Raw genomic sequence first — 20,219 nt, 5'->3', positions numbered from 1 at the left:
CCGCCATCTTGGGGCGCCGGCGGGCCCAATGGGCGGCTGCGCCGTGGCGGACGCGGGGTGCGCGCGCGGGCGGGAGAACTGCGGCCCAGCTCATTCACGGCCATGGAGGCGCCCGCAGCCCGCCTGGTGCAGCTGCTGCTGCTGATCGGGGCCTGGGCCCCGACGCCGGGCCGCGCCTCCGCGGAGGCGCCGCCGCTGGTCAACGAGGACGTGAAGCGCACCGTGGACCTGAGCAGCCACTTGGCCAAGGTGACGGCCGAGGTGGTCCTGGCGTACACGGGCGGCAGCTCCTCGCCCCGCGTCGCCTCCTTCCTTCTGGCTCTGGAGCCCGAGCTGGAGGCCCGGCTGGCGTACCTCGGCGTGCAGGTGAGCGGGGCCCGGGGACACGGGCCGGCCGGGAGGACTGGCGCCCGTCCCCGCCCCGGACACGTCAGCCCCGGCCGGCGGCGCGGGCGGCTGGGCCCGGGGCCTGCGGGGGCGCCGCAAGGTGGTGCGGCCGGAGCGCGGATTCGCCGGGGAGCTGGGCTCCGTCCAGTGCGATCGCAAATGGAACAGGTCCCCTGCTTCCAAGTTTGGAATCGTTTGAAACTGCTGTTAATATAACGCATTTCTTACGGTTGCGAACCGACGCTTCAAAAAATTTCCTTTTCCTTAAAGTTAGTTTAAAAACTCGTGCAAGTAATACAGTACAGAAAGGGAAAGTCCAGTTCTCTCCCTCCCGCCGACCGGTTCTCATTCTTACAGTAAAGCAATAAATGCCTCCCAAGTTTGCTTCTGTTCTTCCAGGCATTTCACTGGTCATTTTTACGCCTCTCAAGGAAACAGTGTTGGCTTTGGGAATAGAGGGAATATACGTATACAGAGGTTTGCGTTCTATTGCTGTTTTCCTTAAACAACATCCATTAAGTGATTACCCAGTTATTGGTTTGGAGAATAGTCATTCCAGTGTCGTATTTCTTCTTAGCATACCTGACTGCTGAATTTGGAGCTATAGAGTTGCCTTTATAGAGATCATGCTTCTGAAATGACTCCTGTTCCCTTCTCATGCTTTGTCCATAATGAAACACGCAGTTTTACTTAAAGGTTTGTGGAAGGATGGATTAAAACTTCATTTGAATGTTCTGAATGTTAAATCCCATTCTTTTATAAAAGCTAGTTCTCATTTAGTGAGGTTGCCACAGTATAACAAGATGACAGCAGAAGCTATCTGGCCATCATGCCGGAGAGCGCTTACAAGCTGGGTTACGGTACTGGTGTCTTATTGAGAATTTACCTTGTGTCGGGTATTGTGGTAGGTATTTTAAGTACATTCTCATTTAACTCTCCTAAGAGTCCTTCGAGGTGTACTGTTACTGCTGGTGAGGACTGTAGTTTGGGAGTTTAAGTTGTTTAACCTCCTACATGATGTCTTAGAATAAAGAGTCAGGTTAGTTTGTTTCATGCTTTGTGTGTGTGCGTTCTTCACTGTACGACATTGCCTCTTCTGGCCTAGATGGTGTGAGGTAGGGTTCTGTTGGGGGTATAAGACCTGTAGTCCCATCACCAGGTTTATTCTGAACCATTTTTTGATTTGTAGTCCAAGAGTGAGATGAGTTAAACAGGTGTATGTGCTCCCTTGTACCCCTGTCCCAATGGGAAACGTAACTGTATGATAAACCTAACCAAGAAGATGTGTATTTTCCAACAACTGCCTGGGAGGCTTTGGTGAGGTTGCTAGAAATTGTTTCAGTGAATTATCTTCAACACTACATGTAGAAGTTTAGGAACTGGTAGAGGAGGCCGTGATGATTATTGACTAGGAGCCAGTGGTTCCTTGTCTTTTTACTACCAAAGACTCATCTTACTATTTTTGCTTTCATTTGGATCCTATATTTGAAATATTTTGTTTCTCTAACCTTTTATTAGATTACACATTGACTCTAGTAAATAGTTAGAAGTGATAATAAATATTTCTTAAGACAAATCAACATATAACTGAACAATGAGAGTTCCTGATAAGCACAAGTATACTAGAATGTTCCCACTGTGATAGGATTCTAGCAAAAGTAGTGAAATTTGTTGTTTTTATTAGGCTGTACAGCTTTGATGGGATGATTGTATGATAACTTTTAGGCTTTTTGAAATATTACAAATAGCTTTCTCATTATAGCTTTGTATACCCTATTGGGAATCACTGCTCCAGTCTTAAAAGGTGGTCTTAAATTTTTTTTCTTTTGGTGGAGGTTGGGTTGGCAAAGAGATCAGTGCTGTGTGTGTACGTTTTTCCCTTAGAATCTGTTCCACAATCTCATTCAAGATGCCTACTCTTTCTCAGAAAGACCCTGCAGCCTGCCGGAGCTGGCACCCTTTTCCTGGTTGCACAGCCGGTTGCAATGAAGGGTAAGAATAAAAGAGTGTACCACACAGTGGCCATTGCTTTTGCCACTGGTAACTTCTTTTGCGCAAGTAAAATCAGTTTTGGTTATGCATGAGACTTTTCTTCTACAACAATAAATAGGGACTTCCCTGGTGGTGCAGTGGTTAAGAATCTGCCTGCCAGTGCAGGGGACATGGGTTCGAGCCCTGGTCCAGGAATATCCCACACGTTGTGGAGCAACTAAGCTCGTGTGCCACAACTACTGAGCCTGTGCTCTACAGCCCTTGAGCCACAGCTACTGAGCCCACATGCTGCACCTACTGAAGCCTGGACACCTAGAGCCCATGCTCCACAACAAGAGAAGCCACTGCAATGAGAAGCCCGCGCACCACAACGAAGAGCAGCCCCTGCTCGCCACAACTAGAGAAAGCCCTTGCGCAGCAACGAAGACCCAACGCAGCCAAAATTAAAAATTAAAAGTTAAAAATAATAAATAATAAATAATACTGAGACTTTTTCTATGCATAGGCATATTGGAATGTAAATGAAGAAGAAAACGTCCAGAAAGAAACCTTTCTGGCCTTTCTATTTGTAAGTGTAAACTGTATTTGGAAGCGTAATTTTAATTTGTATCTGTGTATTTGATCATTCAGGAAAATATTATGATTTTCTAGAGCATATTATACAGCTTATTCAGTGCAAAAGTAGGTCTTTTGACAGTGTTCTTGTATTTCACTTGAAAAATTGTCACTGAAACCAGAATTCAATCTTTGCAAAGTTCTGGTGGTTTGAATGTTTTAATGTGGACTTCTGCGGCAGTTAGTTAATTGATAACTCAAAATTTAGAGACTAAAAGACAAGAATAACTTCCTTTGTACTTTTACAGGTGAAGGGAGAGGATGAGGAAGAGAACAATCTGGAAGTACGAGAAACCAAAATTAAGGGTAAAAGGTAAGGTAACAGTCAGAATATCTATGTCTGTCTTGCCTTGTCTGGTTGTAGGTTATCATATCAGGGCTGGAATCATAACTAGGAGAGTCGCTTAGAATGGGCCCAGCGTGTTAGGGGCTGTCTCAGTTAATAGAGTGTGCGGTAGCAGGCGACAGGCTCCCTGCATTCTGGACCCAGTTATGACGTCTTTCCTGACTCCTAGTGCTGAAATTGGACTCCCCTGAGAGTGGCAGTGTGTTTCACAACAGGAAAGTAGTTACTTCCATGCCAGATCAGGTCTCTAATCTATGGGGGTAGGGATCCCCAGTCAATAGATGGGAAACTGGTGGGTGGGACCTGCAGGCTGTTTGCCTCAGCAGACACCCTCCCATCGCTGCTTGGCTACCGTCCTGTTTACAAGGGGTAGACAGCCTTACCACACCTCCTTGCCAGCCTTCAGGGCACTGAAAGTGATGCTTTTTATTTTATTATTTTTTTTAATTTTAAAAAATTTTTGGCTGCGTTGGGTCTTTGTTGCTGTGCGGGCTTTCTCTAGTTGCAGCGAGCGGGGGCTGCTCTTCGTTGTGGTACGCGGGCTTGTCATTGTGGTGGCTTCTCTTGTTGTGGAGCACAGGCTCTAGGGTGCGCGGGCCTCAGTAGTTGTGGCTCACGGGCTCTAGAGCGCAGGCTTAGTAGTTGTGGTGCACAGGCTTAGTTGCTCCGCGGCATGTGGGATCTTCCCAGACCAGGCCTCGAACCCGTGTCTCTTGTATTGGCAGGCGGATTCTTAACCACTGTGCCACCAGGGAAGTCCAAAAGTGATGCTTTTTCGCGGGAGGTAGACTGAGCTCTTTGAACATGAAGCCTGGGTTTGAACTTGCCTTCTTCTCTGCTTTAACCTCAGTACCTAGCAGGGGGCCTGGCACTTGTTATTTATTTTAAAACACTTTACTAAGGATAGTTTTCAAACACACGTTAAAAAGCAGGAAGGGACTTCCCTGGTGGTGCAGTGGTTAAGAATCCGCCTGCCAGTGCAGGGGACACGGGTTCAAGCCCTGGTCCAGGAAGATACCACATGCTGCGGAGCAACTAAGCCCGTGCGCCACAACTACTGAGCCTGTGAGCCACAACTACTGAAGCTCACGCGCCTAGAGCCCGTGCTCTGCAACAAGAGAAGCCACCACAACGAGAAGCCCACGCACTGCAATGAGAAGCCCGCGCACCGCAACGAAGAGTAGCCCCCGCTCACTGCAACTAGAGAAAGCCCGCGCGCAGCAACAAAGACCCAACCGAGCCAAACATAAAATAAATTTAAAAAAAAAAAGGCTTAAATTAATAGGTTGAAGGTAATCTCTTAGAAGTAACTGCTTTTATCTTGGTACAAAATTTTGCTGTGATTTTAAGCTGCTCTTCTCTTTTCAGTTTCTTGATCTCTCTTAATTGTTTCTCCTCATTCTTGCTCCAGCGGGAGATTCTTCACCGTCAAGCTCCCAGTTGCCCTTGATCCCGGGGCCAGGATGTCAGTCATTGTGGAAGCCGTTTATACCCATGTGCTTCAGCCATATCCAACCCAGATCACCCAGTCGGAGAAACAGTTTGTGGTGTTTGAGGGGAACCATTATTTCTACTCTCCCTACCCGACCAAGACACAAACCATGCGTGTGAAACTCGCCTCCCGAAACGTGGAGAGCTACACCAAGTTGGGGAACCCGACGCGCTCCGAGGACCTCCTGGATTACGGACCTTTCCGCGATGTCCCTGCCTATAGTCAGGTGGGCCCTTGTGGAGTCCAGGCCACCCCTGTCCACTGCAGAGCATATCTCCTGCGGGGGTGACTGCACGTTGAGGGGCTTGGGTGGGAATCCAAAGCACTATGTCAGATCATCCCCAGAGTTTTAACCTGCCGAGAAGTGACTCCATGGGGCTCACTGTCCTCATTCTGGGAGTTCAGATAGAGGCTGGGGCTTGAGGAGGACTTTGTAAAGGAGGCGGAGTTGGGGGAGCAGGAAACAAGGCATTCTGGGCAGAGGCGATGGGGGGACAAAGGCGCGGGGATGGGAAAACGTGAGCTGTGCTGGCCCTGGTGGCTGGGGTTAGCTGCTGGTGGTGTTGCTGAGCCTAGGGCGTGGGCCTTAAAGGCAGAGGGAGTGATGAAGGTTTAAAAAAGATGTTGTTATTATGGGACGTTTCAAACATACAGAAGTATAGAGTATCGTAAACGGACAGCCATCTGTCGCTGAGATTCAGTGGTTGTCAGGCTATTGCTACGATGCTTCAGCCGTCCTCTCTCTTTTCTTTGCTCTGTACTTTCAGGATAGATTTTCTGAAGTACAAGTTTTCAAATCAAAGCATATGAACATTTAAGAATCTCTTGCTGTGTCACCAAATGCTTTTTCCGAAAATTTAGCCAGTTTATTATGGCATCAGCACTATGAAACTGCCAGTTTCCCCATACCCGTGCTGGTATTGGCATTGAATGCTATTAAATACAATTATAATAAAATAACAAAATGAAATAACCTTATCTTGTCCACTTCTTGGACTTTTGGGAAAGAAAGGTGTTTTTCTGGTCCTTTTGTCCTTTAACTTTTTTTTTTTCTTCCACTTTTAATGAGATTAAATTGACATACAGCACTGAATAAGTTCAAGGTGTACAGCATAATGATTTGACTTATATCATTAAATGATTATCACAAGGAGCTTAGTGCACATTCATCATGTCATACAGATACAAAATTAAAGAAATAGATACCTGTTCAGACCTTGGCTCCAGTTTTGGTGCTTCATGTATAAATTATATGGGACGAGGGGCTCTGAAATTAAAAAAAAAAAAAAGTTAAGGAAATAGAAAAAAATTTTTTCCTTGTGATAAGAACTCTTAGGATTTACTCTCTTAGCTTTCATATGTAATGTACAGCAGTGCTAATTATATTTATCACGTTGTACGTCACATCCCTAGTACTTATTTATGTTACAACTGGAAGTTTGGACCTTTTGACCACCTTCCTCCAATTCTCCCTCCGTCCCGCCCCCGCCTCTGGGGGCCACAAATCTGATCTCTTTCTCTATGAGTTTGTTTGTTTGTTTTTGGTTTTTGAAGTGTAATTGACCTACAACACTATGTTAATTCCTGTTATACAATATATATTTTTTTTATTATTTTTTATTTTTATTATTTATTTATTTATTTATTTATTTATGGCTGTGTTGGTTCTCTGTTTCTGTGCAAGGGCTTTCTCTAGTTGCGGCAAATGGGGGCCACTCTTCATCGCGGTGCGCGGGCCTCTATCGCGGCCTCTCTTGTTGCGGAGCACAGGCTCCAGACGCGCAGGCTCAGTAATTGTGGCTCACGGGCCTAGTTGCTCCGCAGCATGTGGGATCTTCCCAGACCAGGGCTCGAACCCGTGTCCCCTGCATTGGCAGGCAGATTCTCAACCACTGCGCCACCAGGGAAGCCCCTGTTATACAATATATTGATTCAGTATTTCTGTACATTTCAAAGCGATCACCACAATAAGTGCAGTTATGATATGTCACCATACAAAGATATTACATAGTTATTGACTTCCCCACACTGTACATTTCATACTTGTCTCATTTATTTTGCAACTGGAAGGTTGTACCTCTTAATGTGCCTCACCTATTTCTCTCCTTCCCTGATCCCCCTCCCCTCTGGCAACCACCTGTTTGTTCTCTATATCTATAACTCTGTTTCTGTTTTGTTCATTTGTTTTCTAGATTCCACATATAAGTGAAATTATACAGTATTTGTCTTTTTCTGATTTATTTCATTTAGCATAGTACCCTCTAGATCCATCCATGTTGTCACAAATGGCAAGATTCCATTCTTTTTATGACTGAGTAGTGTTCCACTCTGTGTGTGTGTGTGTGTGTGTGTGTGTGTGTGTGTATCTCACATCTTCTTTATCCATTCATCTGTTGATGGGCACTTAGGTTGCTTCTGTATCTTGGCTGTTGTAAATGACACTGCTATGAACTTTGAGGTGCATATAACTTTTCTAATGAGTGTTTTTCATTTTGTTTGGATAAACACTCAGGAGTAGAATTGCTGGGCCATACGGTAGTTGTATTTTTAATTTTTTAAGGAATCTCCGTACTGTTTTCTGTTATGGCTGCCCCAGTTTACATTCCCACCGACAGTGCACGCGGTTTCCTTTTTCTCTACATCCTCACTAACACTTGTTATTTATTATCTTTTGATAATAGCCATTCTGACAGGTGTGAAGTGATAGTAGCTCATTGTGGTTTTGATTTGCATTTGCCTGATGATTAGTGATGTTGAGCATCTTCTCATTTGCCTGTTGGCTCTCTGAATATCTTCCTTGGAAAAATGTCTATTCAGATCCTCTGCCCATTTGTAAATTGGGTCCTTTGTTTTTTGATGTCAGGTTGTAGGAGTTCTTTGTACAGTTTGGATGTTAATCCCCTGTTGGCTGTATCATTTGCAAATATCTTCTTCCATTCAGTAGGCAACCTTTTCATTTTGTTGGTAGTTTCCTTAGCTGTACAAAAGCTTTTTAATTTGATGTTTTTCTGGCCTTTCTGTAATTTTACTTTTTAAAAAATCTGTTATTCAGTTTATTTAAATTATAAAGAAACAAAACAGTTCACCCATTTCTCCCACCCATGCCTCTGGCAACCACCAATCTGTTCTTTGTATCTGTGACCAGAAAGATTTCTTAATACTAACTGCTGGGCCTCTGGGTTTTTTATTTGTAAAATTGGGGATAAGTAGTAATTACTTCATTGTGATGTTTTGAGGATTAAATGAAATTATGTGCTTATTCAGAGCTCATAAAGAGTGCCTGATGCATACATACATGTTAACTCCATAAATGTTATCTTAAAAAGTCTCTTCTGTGAACTTTTCCAGATGAATTTTCTTCAGGCTAGAAAAATCCAGTAATGCTACGTGTCTCCCTCAGTTATGAGTTATTTGTTAGCTCACTGGTGAGAGGTTATGTCTTCATTAGATCTTATATTTATTTCCTAGTTACAGTTTTTCTTTATTTACAGCTTAAGATTTTATTTTATTTTAAAACTGTAAAAATTGGTTAAAAAAATCAATTTGAAAAGCTCATTTGCAGAAATTTGGAAAATAAAAACTACAAGGAGAAAGTAGAAATAATCTGTAATTCTGTTTCCTATCTGTGTTGACATTCTCATGTGTCTCAGTTCAGGTTCTGTTTTCTTTTTCTCACATAGTCGCTATAAAATAATAAGTATAGCAATTTTGTGTGTAAAACAAATGATGTTTATGTTGGAACCTAAAACAGCTTTGTGTATTCTATCTTTCCAATTAATAATATATCGTGAATATTTCCATGTCATTACATTAGAGACAGCACAATTTAACCATTCTGTTGCATACATTAGACGTGTCACAGTTTAACCATCCTGGTACTGATGCATAGGTTGTTTCCAATCAATTTGCTTTAAGCTAGTGTTGATTCCTCTGTCACCAAACTTTGAGCTGCTTGTTTCCTTCCTCTCCAGGACACTTTTAAAGTACATTCGGAGAACAACAGCCCTTTCCTGACCATCACCAGCATGACCCGAGTCATCGAGGTCTCCCACTGGGGTAACATTGCTGTGGAGGAAAACGTGGACTTGAAGCACACGGGGGCTGTGCTGAAGGGGCCTTTTTCGCGCTATGATTACCAGAGACAGCCAGATAGTGGAGTCTCCTCCATCCGTTCTTTTAAGGTATGGACTGTTGGACTTGGACATCAGGGAAACCATGACTATCACATCTGTCCTTTCTTTTGCTTTTTGAAAGTAGCTAATTATGGACAGTCGTTGAGATTGACTGGTGTTCAGGTAGTTGAGTGACGGTGTTAGAACCAACAGAATGTTAAAAAAAAAATTGCCCCCAGGAATTCCCTGTCGGTCCAGTGGTTAGGACTTGGCATTTTCACTGCTGTGGCCCAGGTTCAATCCCTGGTTGGGGAACTAGCATCAAGGCCAAAAAAAAAAAAAGCCCCCATTTATATAAGTAAGTCATGTTTTTTAAAGAAAATTTGAATAATGGAAAAAGGAAAAACAAACCCAGGCACTAGTTTTGCTGACACTCTTTTATGTATTTCCTTTTTCTTTTATAATACTGTTTTTAAAAAACATTTGATCATATTGCATATACAGTTTTGTATCTTCTTCTGTCTTATCAGTGAAATCCTAGAAGCATTTTCATGTACTTAAGTATTACATAAGTGCTCACTGTGCGAACAAAGGCATTACATTTTCCCCTCGATTATCAAAATATGCTTACAGATTTGGAAATAAATAATTAAAAATAAGTAAAGATTTAAAAAAAATAAGTTAAAAATATTAGGTGGAGAAACCCCTTTCATAAGTAAACCATAAACCACCTAGTGACTTCATGTGATTTCCTCCATCTTTAGTTTGCTTTCCTGCAAAATAACTTACAAATTATTTGTACCTTTGTATTAAGTCTTTAGCATTTGCAAAGGTATTTTTGAGTCTGTTATTTACTGTTTAGAAAAATTTGGCTATTTACCAACTTGACTGAGAAGCAGATGAGGTATCTAGATATTTTGAAGCCTTTGGGGGGAAGTTAGACTTTCCTCAGGTTGTTCACAGTTTGGAGACTATTAAGTAGTAGTGTGATGAAGAGCTTGGTGCAGGAAGTCTTTTCTGGACTTAGGATCACTTCCTCTGAGTCTTCAGATGGTATACTCACTGTCTTGCAGACCATCCTTCCTGCTGCTGCACAGGATGTTTATTATCGGGATGAGATTGGCAATGTTTCCACCAGCCACCTTCTTATTTTGGATGACTCCGTAGAGATGGAAATCCGGCCTCGCTTTCCTCTTTTTGGCGGGTGGAAGACCCATTACATCGTCGGCTACAACCTCCCAAGCTATGAGTACCTCTATAATTTGGGTCAGTTTTCAATTGTTAGAGAGCTGAAAAGAGAAAGACTGTCTTTTTCTTTAATTTCCTGTGGGTTTGTTTTGTGCTGTGTCGTGTGTGTGTGTGTGTGTGTGTGTGTGATAATTGCCAGTCCTTTTAGATGGGGAGAGGGTAATCTCTTGTCATTCTTAGGAAGGCTGGGATATCAGCAACAACTTTTCATGGGTTGGTATAAATTACTGTTGTAAAAGTGATACCTGCATACGGTAATCAATTCACATAGGACAGTAAAAAGCTTCTTCTTACCCCCAGTTCTAGCATAAGAAGGAACTGCTTAAATTCTTTAAATTTGAAATATTTAAAAAATAAAAAATTCAGAGAATAATAAACACTTTTACACAAGCACCCAGAACTACTGATTATAAACATTTTGTCATATTTCCAAGTCTTTCCTTTTAAAACCTTTTTAGTGAAAAATAAAATATAGTAAATCACACAAAACAAATGCAAAGCTCAGTAAATTATAAGAGGAACACCTTGTAACCATCACTCAGGTCAAGAAATTGAAATTTGCCAGCCACTCAGAAGGCCCTTGTGTACCTCCTCTTTCCCCACAACAGCGATCACCGTCCTGACTTTTGGGAGCCACTCTCTTGAATTTCTTCATCGTTCTATCACCCACTTGTATGTCTCTAGATACTCTAGTTTTGCGTTTTTCAAAAAAGTTGATTTGTCTTGTCAGCCTCTAGTAATCCATAGTTTCCTCCTCCATCTGTTTTCCTCATGGTTTATCTGTTGAAGAACTTGACCCTGTTGGTAGTGTAGCCCATGGTCTGGATTTTGCTGATTGCGGGTCAGAGCACAGGGGCAGCACATGCCTCTGTCTTCGCATTTCTAGCCCATTGACAGCTGTCTCTGGAGCCTGATCAGACTCAGGTCGATCCTTTCAGCAGGACTCAGCTGACGTGTTCTTTCATTGAAGGTACACAGTCGGTGGTGGCTGGTGTCTCCTTCTGTGACGTTCAGGGCCTAGATTCTAGTGCTTTACTTACGAGAAAGACACGCACAAAACCAGTCACAGCTGTGTCTGCTTGACCCTCCAGGAGACCAGTATGCATTGAAGATGAGGCTTGTGGACCACGTGTTTGATGAACAAGTGATAGACTCTCTGACTGTGAAAATCATCCTGCCAGAAGGGGCCAAGTGAGTCTGACCTCCCTTCCTGTCTCCCTTCTTGGTGGTGCCCTCTTGGCACCTCAGGGGGACGTTGGGTTCTAGGGCGCAGAGGAGGGGCTTCCAGCGGAGTTTAAACTGAGACATTTGACTCAGTGAGGGCACAAGATTCACTTATGAGCTATCCCAACACAACCCTTTCTGTGACAGGGGCAGGATTCACAGCAGGCCAGAGTGATGGCCTGAGTCCGATGAGGTGACTGGCAAAAGGAGAGAATGCAGAGTTGAGGCAGCTGGGTGGCCTTGGGCTGTGCTCCTAGGAAGGGGAGGGATAGTGGAGACGGCTTTGTCTTGTCCTGGGCGTGTCACACCAGGTTCAGAAGGTTGGGGGGGGAGGGTGGTCTCAGATGGTATATCAGGTTCCATGGTTATAAACAGAGGGAGCTGTCTTTGGCCAGTTTAAGCAGAAAGGAAGGAATCTGGAAGGGTAAGGGATCTCATCAAATGTTGGCCTAAGTTGAAGAACCAGGCTTGGGAAAGGACAGAGCCACGGCATCTCTAGGAGTTCAGTTGGCAGAAACCAGTGGACACTCACAGGGCCACCTGCCCTTGGCACGGGCGACAGAACATTCTCATACTCAGGGCTTTCTGACAGTGGGTCTGCGGTCTCAGGGGGTCGGGTGTTCCCTGTGATGGGAGGGGAGCAGAGTGGAGTAGAACTGGTGACCTGGGAAGACCCCTTGGGCCTTGGATCCTCACTGTGAACCTAGTTGGTCAGTGTGGTTTGTCTGAGGCTCAGTTTCCCCCCATCGGCATCTAGGAACATCCAAGTGGACAGTCCCTATGAGATCAGCCGAGCCCCTGACGAGCTGCACTACACCTACCTGGACACGTTTGGCCGCCCCGTGATCGTGGCCCACAAGGAAAACCTGGTGGAACAGCACATTCAGGACATGGTGGTATGTGCTCCACAGCCCTGCCTCCCAGGCCTCCTCCCTGCAGAGCGGCTGCAGGGTCGGGGACCTGCCATCCTCTCCTCCTTGCCTGACGTGGTTTCGGCACAGCCACCTCTGGGGGCAGGGGTGGGGCAGATGGCGGGGGCAGCCCGGACAGTTGTAGGCCTGGTGAGGCCCCTTCGCCCCCAGGTTTCCGAGTCCGGGCGGACCTGTGTGTCAGCGTGTGTTCCTGGCTCCCCCCAGGTGCACTACACCTTCAACAAGGTGCTCATGCTGCAGGAGCCCCTGCTGGTGGTGGCTGCCTTCTACATCCTGTTCTTCACCGTCATCGTCTACGTCAGGCTGGACTTCTCCATCACAAAGGTACCCAACTCCGCCGCCTGCAGAGTGCGCTTGACTCGCTTTCCCAGCGCCCGGCCGCGCGACATACGCCTCTGCCCTGCCTGTGGCCTCAGCTGACCGTTACCCTAGAGACCCCTTCTTTTGTTGCTGTGGTCATGGACGTGCGCTGTTGAAGGAGACAGGTTGCTGCTGGCGGCCAGTTCCGTGGGGAGAGGCGGTGGGCAGAGCGTGTGCCCAGAAAGGCTCCTGGGGAAGTGACCGGCAGAAGAGGTGGGGCGGGGCTTTTGGCTGGAGGGAGCAGCTTGCGGGACAGCATGGCAGGCTTTCGCTGGGGCCTGTGGGTGGCAGTTGGTATGAACGAGCAAGGACGTTGGTCTGGCTGGTTCCGTAGACCAGCGAGGCTGCCCCGGGGTAGGGGTGCCACCGGGGCAGCTGCCAGCCTTGTCACGCAGAAGGGCTGAGTCTAGGTTTTATTGTGACATATCCCCATTTTCTACGCTATAAAAATTGCTTTTGTTTTATTAACTTAAAAAATGCCGAGTTTTAAAATGATTCTGCATTTAGACATCTTGCAAGAATAGTAAAATGAACTCTTGTGCACTCTTCACCTGGATGGAGTGGTTGACATTTGGCCTCTCTGTCGTGTGTACTCTTCCTGAGCCGTTTGAGAGTAAGTTGCCCACCTCCCTTGAATACTTAGGCGTGTGCACAGGCTGACCCCGAGGGCCCCGTCTCTCACAGCCAGAGCACGACGATCGAAGTCGAGAACGTGACGTTGCTCTAGTAACAACCAGCACCCGGTCCAGGCTCAAATTTTGCTGATCGCCCCAAGGGTAACTTCTGTAGCCGTTATTTTTCATACTTCAGAATTCAGTTGAGGATGATGCGTTGCATTTAGTTGTCATATTTCCTTAGTCAGCTTTACTCTGGGACATTCCTCAGCCTTTGTATGTAGTTTAGGTTTCTTATGTTTCTCCTTGAAAATTCAGATGATGCATTTTTGGCAGGAACATTATAAAGTGGTGCTGCGTCTGCAGTGCATCAAGTCGGGAGGTACCTGATGTCATTTGGTCCGGGGTTGGTGATATTGACTCTCCTTGGCTGAGTTGGTGCCTTTCTTGGTTTATTCACTGTAAAGTTACTATTTTTCTTTTTGCAATTAATATATAATCTGTTTGAGGCTATATAAATATCATATATATTCACCCATTAGTTACAGTATTTATTACTAATTCTTATCTGAATCTGATAGTTGTGGTGGCTGAAAAACTATGGTGCCTTTTACCTTACTAGGTGGTTTTCTACTGTAAGGAAAAGCTTTTCTTGTTGGTTGGTTGGTTCATTATTCGTTTGGATTCATGTGTTATTTTATTGGATTACTGTCCACTGTGCTGTTCCTTTTGATGCTCAAGTGTCCCAGGTTTGACTGTCTTTCTGTCTACATCATATTTTTGAGCACTTCCTTATTGTAGGGTGCAGCAATACGTCTCCGGCATATCTTGTATTTTCTCCAAGGAGCTCCGGTTCCTTTCAGTGCAGAATGGTACCTGGACACCATGATCTGGGAGCTGGTTGTGATCACTGCTTTTGGAGCATCTCTGCTCCTCAGCCCTTTCAGCAGACAGAGCCGGGAGATAAATACATGTAGTATTTGAAATATGAGTTATTCCAGTCTAACACCGCAGGGTTCTTTGCCTGGATCCCAACATCAGTGTGTTTATTTGCTGAAGTCTATAAACAAAACAAAACAGTTCCACAGTTGCTGCACTCATACCACTACAAACCCCAAACCCACCAGTAGAGCGCCAGGTTTCTTGGCAGTTCTTTTTGTCTTTATTTTTTTTAATAAATTTATTTATTTTATTTATTTATTTTTGGCTGCATTGGGTCTTTGTTGCTGCGCCTGGGCTTTCTCTAGTTGCGGCGAGCAGGGGCTACTCTTCGTTGCGGTGCGCGGGCTTCTCATTTTGGTGGCTTCTCTTGTTGTGGAGCACGGGCTCTAGGCTCCCGGGCTTCAGTAGTTGTGGCACGTAGGCTCAGTAGTTGTGGCTCGCGGGCTCTAGAATATGGGCTCAGTAGTTGTGCACGGGCTTAGTTGCTCCATGGCATGTGGGATCTTCCAGTATCGGGGATCAAACCCATGTCCCCTGCATTGGCAGGCAGATTCTCAACCACTGTGCCACTAGGGAAGCCCTCTTTTTGTCTTTAGATTGAGACTATAGTGTCAAAGTACTGTGATCCCAAGGTAGTTGCTCTGTTCTTCTTTCCCATGTTACTCATTTGAAAGGTAGTTGGGTTCATTTATGCTTGAATTTTATTCTGGTTTCTTCCTCCATCATTGGTGATATTTAATGTTGGTTGTGATACTGTAAGACATTAACAAAGTTCTAAATTGAGAACTTGAAAATGGTGCGGTTTCCTCCACCCTGTCCCACCCTGCCTTGTAGGGAACAATTTCATCAGTCCCCTAGGTGGCCTTTCTGATTTGTTTATTTTGCAAAAATAGGCAGATATTTCTTATTTTCTTCTTTTGTACACAAAAGGTAGCAACAGCATATCTATTTTTCACTTTGTTTTTTTCACTTATGTATCCTGAAAATCACTCATATCAGTTCATAGAGAGCTTTCTTCCTTGTTATTTATTTTTTTATAGCTGCAGAGGACTCTCTTGTATGGATAGGTCGTAGTTTATTCAACCGATTTCCTGTGTATACATCTCTATTTTAAATCTTTGATAATTTATTGAGGAAAAAAAAAACTAATTGTGGGCCAAACCGACCTTCTGCAGGCCAGAGTCAGCCTTTGAGCATGCCCGGTTAGGGCTTCTGCAGCGGCCCACTGGTGAGGGATTCTGGGGAGGACATAGGGCCGCGTCTAAAGGGCCGTGGCTGGCTAAGGAGCTTGGGCTTCATTCTTTAGGCCCTGGAAACACGTCCTGGAAGCCCTCCCCAGGCCAAGATGGGATTTCTCCTCCCTCAGTACCTCATACCCCTCACGGTGCACCCTGGCATTAGTATCCCTTTTATACGAGTCTGTCTGTCCTGCTGGACTTGGACGTGAACGTCTGCTTCATCTTCCCGTCCTATCCTGCCCATGGCTGAACCGTTCCAGGGTCAGTGTTGGTGAAAGTGTGATTCTCTGACTTTCCAAGATGGCGGCTTTTCTCGTTTGTGTGCTAGTGGTGGGTGCTCCTTGGGAGGAGAAGGTCGGAGTGGGCTCAGGGCTGGATGTCATCACACACGGTGTCTCTCCCCCAGGATCCGGCTGCAGAAGCCAGGATGAAGGTGGCCTGCATCACAGAGCAGGTCTTGACCCTGGTCAACAAGAGACTAGGTCTCTACCGTCACTTTGACGAGACAGTCAATAGGTACAAACAGTCCCGGGACGTGTCCACCCTCAACAGTGGCAGGAAGAGCCTGGAAACGGAGCACAAGGCCTTGGCCAGCGAGGTGGCGCTGCTGCAGTCCAGGCTGAAGACGGAGGGCTCCGACTTGTGCGATAGAGTAAGTGCCTGCCGTCGCCGAGTCACCCGGCTCGTTCCTGCCTCGCCCAACGTGGCCTTGCTCGCCGCTGGCCTGTGGGGTGAGCGCGCCCAGTGGTGGCCGCGTCGCGTGGTGCCAACCCTTGGGGTGGAACGAGGTCTGGGCTCTCGGTTGTGAGCTGGATTTGGAGGAAGCGCTGCTGGCCTCCACAGCACTGGTGTTGAGAGCAGCTGCTTCCTCTCCTGGAGGCCAGACTGGACGAGGCTCCAGGTTGCTCGGGCTGCAGGGAGAAGCACCCAGACTTAGAATTGTGGGTTTGAATCCAGGCTGTGATTCAGACTTTCTGAACCTGAGCAGGTTGCCTAACTTGTGTGCCTCAGTTTCCTCATCTCTAAAATGGGGGAGCTGTTAATCCTTACTGAGCTCACAGCGGTCATGTGAAATGAGTTAGTGCATGTGAAGTGCTGGGAATCCTGCCTAGGACGTGCTGCATGAGTTCTTGGCGCCTGTAAATGAGGCTGAAAGCCCTCGGGGTGCCCTTCTGAGCCCCCGACCACCCTCTCCACGCGCCCCCACCCGCTCCTGCTCCCTCTCCGCACCCGGTGCTGTTTTCTTCCGCACACCCGCCCCTTTGTGAAACCTCGTATTCGCGTGCTTAAGTATTTATTGTGCGTCAGCTTCCCGTGTCGTTACTGCTGTTTTCCAGAGCATAGAGTCGTGCCTGGCTTCATGGCTCACAAGTATTTGTTGAGTGTTGAATGAATGTGGCTATAAAAGGCCTCAGCCTGACACCCAGTTGGTGATAACAGGAGTCGCCCACCCGCTGCCGTTGGCCCTCTGCCTGATCAAGTCCCTGGCCAAGTTTGGCCGTGGGAGGGAAGAGAACAAACGTTCACCAAGTGCCTGCATGCGTCCGGCACTGTGCTGGGGGGTGTCGATATTTCCACACTCAGTCCTTACAGTCTCTCCACATCTGGGGCCGGGGGTGGTGAAGGGCCTGCCTCACAGGGGCCAGAGCTTGCAGGAACAGGCCTTTCAGGGGGTGAAGCTGGCCTCACCCTCCACAGCAGCCCCTCTGCCCCGGGAGGTGGTGGGTCTGTGGGGCAGGGCCGCGGAGGACACTCGAGCCCTGCCCTGCTCTTGCCTCGGCCAGGTGAGCGAAATGCAGAAACTGGACGCACAGGTCAAGGAGCTGGTACTGAAGTCGGCAGTGGAGGCCGAGCGGCTGGTGGCTGGCAAGCTCAAGAAAGACACGTACATCGAGAATGAGAAGCTCATCTCGGGAAAGCGACAGGAGCTGGTCACCAAGATCGACCACATCCTGGATGCCCTGTAGCCCTGCACTTCCAGAGGGCAGGGTGGGAGTGGTGAACATCAAGGCCGGCAAATGCTGGCTTCTGTATTTTGCAGAAGGCCTTCAAGGAAGAAAGAAGCCAGGCTCTGCCTCAGGCAATACAAGAAGCTTAGTTTTTGTCCCTAAAATGTTCATTTAAAAAAAAACAAAAACAAACTTAAATGTCATTAAAAACAAAATATTTTTGTGTTTTGAACAAAGAAATTTTTGAGTTGGTTTTATTTGTTCTGAAGCCTAGGATATTCTTTCCACCTGTAAGCCCCTTGTTTTATGCCCTTCTAATTCCTGATGTTTGGGTATTTTACAGGTGTGTATGTTTTTTAAAGCATGTGTGACCGAATGAAAATAAAGCTGGAACTGTGAACATCTGTTCTGTTCTGTTGAAAGTCTCTCATAACTTATTTCTTAACTTTGGGGATAGTACTTTTATCAAGTGCTTTTTATCCATTAAATAATGGATTCGCTCCTGAGAGCAAGTCTGCATGGCGAGTATTGGTTACATTTTACATATTAGAACACTTGACGCCACAAAGGTAAACTGGCCTAGGTAAGGTCCCAGAACAGAGTGGTGGGGTGTCAGAGTGCTTGTGTCATGGGCTCTTCTGGGCACTAAGGAAACAATGAGCAGAGCAGAGATGGCTCTTGTGGAGAACAGTCACGTGATCAACACAGACTCATGGTCACAAACTGACATAACCCTGTAAGGAAGAGGGACAGGGTCCTCTGATGGTAAATACAGGAGAGCACTGGATGGGGATGGGAGTTGGGGAAAGTTTCCCTGAGAAAGCGGCATGTGCCAAGGCCCTGGGGCTTGAGGACCTGAAGGGAATCCAGAGAGTGGGGTATAAAGTGTATGACACAGGGCTGCAGAGCTGGAAGAGCCCAGACAAGACAGGGCTTTATAGGTCTGCCCAGGCTTTTGGCTTGACCCTAAAGTCAAGGGAAGACCGACCCGAGTATGAGAGACATGCTTAGCTTTGGTTTTGGCTGAGAACGAACTGAAGACTATAAGTAGATGTGGGAGAAGGCCTGCGAGCCTGTTGTAACCCAGGCAGAAGATGAAGGCGTGGGCCAGTGTGCTGATGTAGGGACACGGATGGAGTGGAGAGACTTACGTGGGGGAATCGGCTGCCGAGTGATCAACTCCCTCCACTCCACTCTCCTCTCCGCCTGGGGTGGACGCCTTATCCTCACCTAGTGAAGTCCTGCTCGTCCTTCAGGGAACAGCTTAAGTACGGCCCCCGGGAAGCCTTCCACGACCTCTGGGACCCATCCTGTTGTGCCCTCTTGTGCTACCTTGTACCCGTCCTCCACATCGTCCAGCGCGGTCGGAACGTGTGTGCGATCACTGGACCAGCCCTGATAAGGCAGAGCCTCGTCTGATACGCTCACCCTTGTGTTATCAGCTAGACGTTCAGGTCAGCGTGTGACACCCAGTTGGTGGCTTACATCTTGGTGGGGAGGGTGGCGGGATGGCTGTGCCATTCACCTAATGTGGGGCAGTCTGCACGAGGCCAGTTTCGAGGAAGACGGTGATGAGTTCTGTTTCAGACCCGGTGAGGGGGTGTGTGCCTGAGCCGCCCGGTGGGACCGTCCGTGGGAGCTAGATATTCGGCGTGGAGACGGCTGCGGAAACGGCGAGCTGGAGGCTGCGGGTCCGCTGCCGGGGAAAGGTGTGGGGTGGTGGAGGCCCAGGACTGAGCATTAGGGCCCCAGGGTGCCGCGGCCGCCTGGAGCGCGACGCTGCGGCGGGTGCGGCAAGGGAGCGCAGGACCGCGTGGACTCGGGCAGTGCGTGTCTCGGGTCGACCAAGAGGAGGCTGTGGGGTTTCGGAGCGGGTCGTTGAGGTGGTGACTGCAGAGCTGCGTGGCTGGGCGGTGGGGACGGGCGCGGGAGAGGCTTCCCGGTGCAACTGACAGGTTGAGGATGGGCGCGTTCAGATGTGTTAACTGCCGTCGCGGAGTGTCGGGTGGGAGGGGGAGACTGAAGAGAGGAAATGGTGGAGGCCAGTGTGAGGGCTTGAGGCGGGGGTCGGGGAGGGTACGGAAGACGCTCGCTCCAGAGCGGGGCTGCACGACCCCCGGTCCCACCGGCACTGTGGTCTCGGGGAGCCTGGGAGACCGACGGGCGGCGCTCGGTTAGCCCTCGGGAGGGAACAGGTGACGGTACCTCGCGGCCGCTCCCTCGGCCTTAATGCTGGCTCCTCCGAAGAGCTTCTGGCCGCGCCGGGTCCTCGGGTCCCGCTCTCGAGGCCGCAGGCGGGGCTGCGCTCGGCCGGGGCCCCGGGCTGCAGGGCGGGCTCCCCTCAGGCGGTGGCCGCCTCGGCCGGCCGTTAGGCAGCTTCTTCTCCAGCCTCCCCGCCCGCTTAGTTCGGGTAAATCCCTCACTTCGGAGCAGGGAAGGGAAGAACCGGGGGCAGAAACCGAGGGTCGTGCCGGCGGGCGCCCTCTGCTGGGCCGGCGGGCCGCGCGCAGGCCGGGGAGCAAGCTGCGCGGCGCCCGCGCGACTCCCGGAAACCCGCCGACACTACACGGGCTGCGCCGGGTGCGCAGGCGCAGAGGGCCCGCCGGGGGAGACGCGGCTAGGGGAGCCGCGCATGCGCAGGGCCGCACCCACGGTGAAGCCGAGGGCTCTAGCGGTGGTGCCACCTAGGGGCGGGGGCCGGGAGCCGACTCCCGGCCTGGACCAGACTTGCGCTGGGCCGAGCCAGGGCCTCGTCCATCACCCCAGCG

At 48.1% G+C, this 20,219-nt stretch overlaps 1 protein-coding gene and 1 long non-coding RNA gene across 2 annotated transcripts; one reads left to right on the top strand and one right to left on the bottom strand.

Moving 5' to 3' along the window:
* The first annotated feature begins 26 nt into the window (after positions 1–26).
* On the top strand, positions 27–17,855 carry RPN1 (ribophorin I). Its single transcript, XM_057554283.1, has 10 exons — positions 27–366; positions 3,243–3,307; positions 4,752–5,058; positions 8,804–9,013; positions 10,018–10,210; positions 11,284–11,383; positions 12,174–12,312; positions 12,553–12,672; positions 15,909–16,154; positions 17,287–17,855. Exons 1-10 carry the CDS (start codon positions 103–105, stop codon positions 17,467–17,469), a joined length of 1,827 nt encoding a protein of 608 aa, XP_057410266.1. The 5' UTR covers positions 27–102; the 3' UTR covers positions 17,470–17,855.
* LOC130709015 (uncharacterized) lies at positions 5,853–19,913 on the bottom strand. Its single transcript, XR_009009428.1, has 3 exons — positions 18,603–19,913; positions 9,825–16,413; positions 5,853–6,099 (listed from the first exon to the last, which is right to left on the bottom strand). It is a non-coding gene; the product is annotated as an uncharacterized LOC130709015 (long non-coding RNA).
* Between the last annotated feature and the right edge of the window lie 306 nt (positions 19,914–20,219).

This window comes from Balaenoptera acutorostrata, chromosome 10, assembly GCF_949987535.1.
Source record: "Balaenoptera acutorostrata chromosome 10, mBalAcu1.1, whole genome shotgun sequence".
Taxonomy (NCBI): domain Eukaryota; kingdom Metazoa; phylum Chordata; class Mammalia; order Artiodactyla; family Balaenopteridae; genus Balaenoptera; species Balaenoptera acutorostrata.
Note: the sequence above shows the minus strand (reverse complement) of the source record. Positions and strands in the feature narration are given on the sequence as shown.